The sequence below is a fragment of the Protobothrops mucrosquamatus genome, unplaced genomic scaffold (genome assembly GCF_001527695.2).
Source record: "Protobothrops mucrosquamatus isolate PMUCROS unplaced genomic scaffold, P.Mucros_1.0 scaffold85, whole genome shotgun sequence".
NCBI lineage: Eukaryota > Metazoa > Chordata > Lepidosauria > Squamata > Viperidae > Protobothrops > Protobothrops mucrosquamatus.
In genome coordinates this window covers 673,194-680,806 of record NW_015386462.1, presented here as the reverse complement: position 1 = coordinate 680,806, position 7,613 = coordinate 673,194, and the positions used below count along the sequence as shown (strand labels likewise).

At 34.0% G+C, this 7,613-nt stretch overlaps 1 protein-coding gene across 1 annotated transcript; it reads right to left on the bottom strand.

Annotated features, from left to right (window-relative positions):
- Positions 1 to 4,234: 4,234 nt before the first annotated feature.
- IL22 (interleukin 22) lies at positions 4,235 to 7,388 on the bottom strand. The gene is made up of 5 exons (XM_015812452.1): positions 7,194 to 7,388; positions 6,433 to 6,498; positions 5,878 to 6,018; positions 5,413 to 5,478; positions 4,235 to 4,351 (listed from the first exon to the last, which is right to left on the bottom strand). The coding sequence occupies exons 1-5, from the start codon at positions 7,386 to 7,388 to the stop codon at positions 4,235 to 4,237; spliced, it is 585 nt and encodes a 194-aa protein (XP_015667938.1).
- Positions 7,389 to 7,613: the final 225 nt, after the last annotated feature.

Here is a 7,613-nt window from a genome sequence, read left to right as displayed (position 1 = left end):
ACTACCAAGCAACTTTACAGCAACTGGGTGAGACCTGATCCTTTCTTTATGATTTTAAGAACACTTCTTGAAAATCTGACCAAAGCACTCCCCCTGATGAAAGAGGGAAAGGGAATTTCCGCCCATTCCCTCAGGAAAAAAAAGCGGCGAATTAATTATTTGGGGAAAATGGTAAAACCCATAAGACCTATTTGGAATAAATATATACATAAAGCTTGAAAATTTGGGGACTAAAAACTGAAAAGCGGCATTGATGACATCTAGTGGTGAACTATGGCACTACAGCTTATTTATGCCTAAAAGAAACCTGGCTTGAAGCCCAGAATTAGATAAGACTTTGGCTGGCCTTGGAAGGTTTTACTGCTAAGAATTTCAGCTGAGAAAAAAGGAACAGGCTTGGGGGCTGCTTATCTGTGTGGCAGAGATGATAAATATTCTACAGGCTTGGGGGCTGCTTATCTGTGTGGCAGAGATGGTAAATATTCTAAGTTTGGCCTGTCTGAATTTTGAACATAAATACTGACTTTTAGAACTGTATTGTGGAATTATTTTCTTGTAGAAGAAACATATGGAACACTTTGGATTATAAATCTTGATTGTTGAACAACCTTCAATGGTTCTTTTTTCTCCCTGGACAGAAAGGATATATTTCTTACTGGACAGAAAAATTTGAATTTTACCTATATCTGCTTAGGGTAGACTCAAGAATGGACAGTTGGTGAGATAAATCTATAAAGACTACTTATAAAAAAAATTAAAAATAAAATTGATGTTCCATACTCAGCGTTAAATAGTAAAACATCATCTTTAACATCTGTTCCCAGTAACCTTAACTTGCCATATCACCAAGAAAATACTGATGAAACACAGAAAGAAATTCTCTCCCTGATGAAGTTAATACAAAGAACAATTACTTTAGCTTGTGAGCAGGTTAAAAATAACACAAAGGAGATAAAAGAACAATTTTCTAACCTAAATCTACAAACTCAGAAAACAACTACAAAGAAGGAACCAGCAAGCCAGAAAATAGAAGGAAAACTAGAGAATGCTGACACAAACATTGAGGATCTAAATGAAGAAACTAATGACCAGACTCAGATAAATGAAAACTCAGAAGACACAACAATAATACTGGAAACTGAAAAGACATTTTATAAACAAAGGTTTCAGAACATACTGGATTACAAGGAAGGAGAGCTGATGGAATGGAAGATAAAGTTGTTAACAGAGCTGTGGGGAACTGGAGAAGGAGGGAGGCGGTTTAATGAATATCAGTGGGCTAGCTCTTCCAAAAACACTTCAACCAAATTGTTTCTCTTGTTCCAAATAATATATACAAAAATAGAGGAAAAATTATTTGATGATCCAAATGCACTGAATTGGAAAGTTAGTTGGCAAAGAAAGAAAGCTAGAGTAAGATTGAAGGAAACAGAAGCTTTGACCTATTAGAGGGGATGCCATATTATTAATTAGAGGTTTGAATATGGTTAAGAATAGATTGTTAGAAATAGAAGTATTATTATAGGTAGATAGTTAAGATTTATAATCAGAATATTGTATCTTGGTATAAAAAGGGAAATAAAAATATGTTAAGAATTTTGAATAAGGGATGCTTTTGGTTGCCCAAATACAACTTGTTTCAAAATGATAAATGATTGGAATACTTTGAACATGGATGGGAAATTAAAATTGAAAAAAGTGGAAACAGGATATGGATTAAATAAGTGGAAATTGAATGCAAATGCAATTAAGATATGCTTTGGTTAGAAAAGATATTTTAAACTGATATTATTGATATTATTAGAAAAATGTAATAAATGTTGATATGCAATTGTATGTTTACTAACAATAATAAGAATTGTATTTGCTTGATACAGAAAAATGGTTATTGCCAGAAGAAGAGAGGATGTACTGGCGGGTGTAATAGTGGACTTAATTGGAAGAAGCTTATATGTACCACAGAATTACTAATGGACTCAGTCATCACATTGTCCATTGAGCACTTGTATGTGAAAATAGAAAATTAATAAAACATTTATTTAAAAAATAGAACAAAGTCAACAAATTAAGCTTTTGGAATTTTTTTTCTTTTTCAATACTCTTCACAGCAACAGTTGTGGAGAGCTAACATTTTTTTTAGAAAGAAAATCTTTTGAATGTTAAGTGGAAGGAGATTAAATATTATTACATGAACTCATTTGTTTAAGATTAGCACTCCCATAAATGAGATTTACATTGCTATCATTTAATTGATTACATAAATAGTAAAAAGTTCTGACTCTCATGATGATCATGGAAACATATATAGGGACACATTTCATGACACAAGACTACATGTCAGGCAAGGAATGTTTAGCTGTGCAGAAGTATTTGGCAGGTTATTTGTTTTATTTATTATTTATTTGTTTGTTTCAATTATTTGTTTCAATCCAGCTAAAGAGCTGAAAATCTGCATCTACTGCTGAAAGCCATTTCTAATCCATATTCTTTAGACTGGATTATTTGGAGGAAAAAGCAGCAAAATAACTTCAGAATTACTGGGAAACTACACGACTAACCATCACAAGCGGTGTCCTTCAGATTACACTAAGCTATTTAGAACTGCTCAGATTGTTAGAATATGCAAAATGTCTCTCCCACCCACCCTCAATAGTACAGGTAGTCATCAACTTATGACCAGAATTTCCATCGCTAAGCAAGGTGGTTTTTAAGTGAGTCATGCCCAATTTTACGACTTTTTTGCAGCATGTGAAGAATGAAAAGACTGGAACAAAGAAAACAAAGTGGTCCAGACAGTGCTCTTAGTTTATCCCCCCTATTTCAATAGCTGCCCAAAAGTAGAATTCTTTGGTCAAAGAAGATTAGAGAAGACCATTGTTATGTCTCAGGGGCCGCCACAGAGAAGAGGGAGTCAAGCTATTTTCCAAAGCACCTGAAGGCAGGACAAGAAGCAATGGATGGAAACTAACCAAAGAGAGAAGCAACCTAGAACTAAGGAGAAACTTCCTGACAGTTAGAACAATTAACCAGTGGAACAACCTGCCTCCAGAAGCGGTGAATGCTCCAACACTGGAAGATTTTAAGAAGAAACTGGACAGCCATTTGTCCAAAATGGTATAGGGTTACCTGCCTGAGCAGGGGGTTGGACTTGATGACCTCCAAGGTCCCTTCCAACTTTATTATTATTATTAACAATGTCAGAGCTGGCTATTAGTTAATAACACAATTCCTATTCAATGAAAGCAAAAAGCTATTTGGCATTTCCTTCCCATCCCCACAGTCAATGGTCAATCAGGTACAATCAGTTTTTAAAAGCATGTCATCTCAGTAATAACCTACCCCATGGTTTACTGCCAGCACCAAATGAGACTTGGAATGAAGGGTTGCAACGTGGAGTGATCCCAAGAGAGGGACTGGACAAAATAATGAAATGACTATTACAAGAAATTCTTTCTTCTCCTTTATCCCTGCCACCCACTGGTGATATTTCAAAAACTAATGTCATATAGAACTCATAAAATGTAATCAGTCGGGATATATTATACTGTTGACTTTTTATTGCTAATTTTCAAACATTAAACAAATCTAATATTCATTTATTAAAAAATATGTACATATGTGAACATATAGTTTCAAATGATACTTATTTTAATAACATAAATAAATCATATCAAAATGCATCATTACTATGAGAAAACAGTCACTAAACTTACACAATTACATCATATTATATTGCTTAATATATAATACTTAAAAGTTACAAACTATATCCTAGAATATTCCTATAAATACATTATAAATTATATCAAAATATATCAAATATATCAAAATATAACAATAAATTATTAGCTATATGCAGTAGTAATACTCATTAAAATGCTATGGCAAATATATAGTGATTCTTTGAAGATAAGTACTGTTAGTAGATAAAATATTCTAAAAAAAATTATTCAGATACTTAAATAAATAAAATTGTATGACTTATCAGGATGCTATCCAAAATTCCACTTTTATAATTTGGCAAATTGTTACTTATTCAATTATAGCTCCAAGGGAGCCATTAGTTGCATTGGACCTATCAGAAATCTCAGAAAATGCAGCATCCAAACATATTTATAATTTTTTTTCTATCAGATGAACAAACATTTCTGGAAATTGACTTTAACATTGACCTATAATATGTATTGCTTTTTCTTCAGTATATGAAAAACATATCATAATTTTGATGGTCCACTCAGTTCTTGTTGCCCCGGTGCCCGCTGCTTGCTTTCTTTGAAGTACATGCATTCTCCAGATAGTCAAACAGCAAATCAAGTTCACCAACTACTTTGTTCATTCCATTCTCTCCCAACTGAAAAATCAAAGCAAAAGTATGGTCTACAACAGATCCAAGTATATATTGCTTTGTCTAGAATTTATTTGGTGATGGGAATTATTTTTATAAAAGGCTCTATCTAATCTAGTATGGCAAAATATTATTTGTTTGTTTTGATGTATAGAAGGTAGGTTTTTTTTGTTTTGTTTAGGTCTTTTGTTCTATAGGATCAGTAGTGTGATCCTATATGATAGAAGACATAAGAGATACGGTCAATTATCAAGCCTATTCAGGGTAACCCTGGCCTTGCAGAACCTGTGACCACCTTTGTGAACTTCAGTGGTAAAGTTAAAATAATTCTGCTATCTCATATACATGACATCAAATAAAATGTAATAAAAATTATAAAAAGATTTGCAATTTTAAGATATCCTGTGGTCAGACTAAGAAAGCATATGCTATATTAAATATATTTGGACTTCAAACTGTCATAATGCAATCCCATAGCTACTGTAGATTTTGACCAGACTTAATAGATGTGAAAACATGAAAGATTCTTTAATCCATAAATTGGAGAGTTAATTCTCTGTTGAAAGAAGATCATAACTCCTCCGACTGTTACCTGTAGTGCATGTTTACTTGCATCATGTAAAAAAAAAACCTTCCCAATATATTGCAAAGAGAGAGCTTGCATTGCCATCACCAAGATTATTGCTTTTTTGTTCTGATACTATTTGCCATCATAATGAAAATATGCAAAAGCAAATATGCAACAGTTCAAAGTTTGGAAAAATAACATACTCAAATGAAAACTGAAAATCAGAATAGGAAATGTTGAAAACAACTGAAGAAATGGAGGGTGAAGGAAGAAATACAAATAATGTGGATGCAACTATAAGATGCTACAGGTCAACTTTACCCAATTTCAGTCTTGCACTGTCTTGATTTAACATGGTCTACCTTTTCTCCAATAATATATCCACATCCCCTGAAAGCTGGTCAGAACTATTCTAGACATTTAATTCAACCTTCCATAGTGACAAAAATAGGCAGCATACCTCCATTGCTCTCATCAATCTATTCTTAAATTAATGTACCTCTTCTAATTTGTCTTTCATTCTTTTCAAATGTCCTTCGATGTATGTTTTATCTTCCAGTGGTTTCTGAAAAGGAAAGAAAAAAATATAACAATGTGGTTTGTGTTGAACTTCAGAAATCTTGGATGTTTTGATTTGAGGTTTCCTCTGTTAGTGCTATCAGCACCAGAGCTATGGTGTTAGATGTAGTTGAGATGTAGATGTAGATGTACTGTAGATAAACAGAGGCCAATTCTATTTGTAGTTTGAAACCATCCAAGAAAGAAAATTAGATATGAAGTGAAAGATTTGAAGAAAGTTGAGAAGAAGGGATAGAGAACAAATAAAAACCATTTGAAGTTTTTTCAAGACTGGTATTTCCTTTACATATGCTGAAATATTCCTCCCACCATCATCTGAAATGAAATAGTCTGGATTCTGACAGGAGAGAGTATCTGCCCAATACATAATTCTTATGATGCTTACACAGTCACGCAGTTCCGCATTCAAATGCACCAAAAAATATATTACTTCTTGGAGACTGGGATATTGGTTCTTCAGGTTATAGAGGACATGTGTGAGCACAGTATCTGTTATTCTTTTCATTAAGTAGCAACGTTCATTCCTCTGCAAAATAAACAGGCAAAAAATAGAGATTGGACTATGCAGGAATAAGCACCTATATACTGTACATAGAACGTGTTATGCTGTCCTGAGCAAAAACCACAAGGTACATACTAGCATCCAGTGATCAGGATGTAAGTATGTAATGATTGCAATCATGTCACTATGTCTGTCTGAGCATTTTGACAGTTTGCTGCCATCTGCAGGAGTGGGTCACTGAAGCCAAGATAGCTTTGACTCTGGGCCTGAAGACCCTTCCCTTTTTAAGTAGAGTTCCACATGTGATGCATATAAAAAAGGACTTTGATCTCATAGTTACAGCTTCTATCTCACTTTTGATAGATTTTGCTGCAGAAGTCTTAAGTTTATATCAACAAAATTTAAATTAATTAATGCATGTTTAAAATAGAGTCTCACCGTAATGTTGGTATATAGATGCTGTCCCACAAATCTGTTATCTGTGTCCTTATCATAAAGCCTTGCCTGATAAAAGAAACAGGAAAACTGTAGCACAGAAAATGAGCCTTTAACTTTGTGAAAGTCCTGTTTTGTAGCTACCAATTTACTGGAACTGCAATAGCTTTCTAATTTCACCAGGGAATTGTAGAAACCAAGAAAAAGGTAGAAATTAAAAAAAAACATTTTTATTTGAGCTAGCCATAGATTCTTACACTGCATTTTGAATTTTTTTAAAAATATATACAGTGGCTGATTTCTGCATAACTTGGTAAGCAATATGCCATTACTGACAAACCACGGCAGAATCACAAATTGTGCTAAGCCAAAATCATACAAACCAATATGAAAACCTGGCAAAAAGAGTAAAACCCACCAAAATAGGAAATCTGAGGAATTACACAGAACATAACAGGAGGTAAAATTATATGACTGACAATGTACAGAAAGCCAATAAGGAAATAGACATGTACCAAGCTGCTACCAGATTGCCCAGCAGAGACTTCTGGATATGTTCTACTGAGTTATGGCTTTTCCAAATTATACATATTATAAGTGCAATTTGGAAAACCCTAACTCACCAGGACATATCCAGCTATCACAAGATAGTCTCTTTTCAGAAAGAAAAAAATGGCAGAAAAAATGGATGCAAACCAGAAAATACACAATAGAAAAGTCCAACAGCCAATACTCTGGCACTGTGCAAAGCCCTCTGGTTTTACCTGTTTGGCCACGCTATAGGTTAGGTTCTTGATGGTGATCCTCTGGAAGTGGTGTTGGCTGAGGCTGCAGGAGTTATTATTTAGAGTGCCTGTTTGCTTCAAGGGCAAAGGACTTGAAACAGTGAGGAGGAAGGAGTAATAACAGCAGAACACCCGAAGAAGAGAGCATCTTATCCAATTCTTCCATGGATCCATAGTTCCAAAAGAATGGCAGTCAGCCCTGGAAAGTGTCAGCTACAGCCTTGGACTTTTTAATAGACACAGAAAATTAAGATTATCCCAAAAAGATACATAAAATGAATAGTTCTAGTCTAGTCATATCTATAAAACATGCAAGGCGTATACATTAGTACTTACTTGAACTTTTTGGATGTAATTTAAAACAGATGAAGGTACTCTTATATATATGTTTGTGTGCAT

What these genes read in the sequence shown, in the direction of transcription:
- IL22 (XM_015812452.1), bottom strand. Translation starts at nt 7,388, where the DNA reads ATGGATCCATGGAAGAATTGGATAAGATGCTCTCTTCTTCGGGTGTTC. An exon ending in ATCTATATACCAACATTACG is followed by an intron (nt 6,019 to 6,432) that starts GTGAGACTCTAT and finishes TTTATTTTGCAG; the next exon opens with AGGAATGAACGTTGCTACTT. An exon ending in ATGCGGAACTGCGTGACTGT is followed by an intron (nt 5,479 to 5,877) that starts GTAAGCATCATA and finishes TTTCCTTTTCAG; the next exon opens with AAACCACTGGAAGATAAAAC.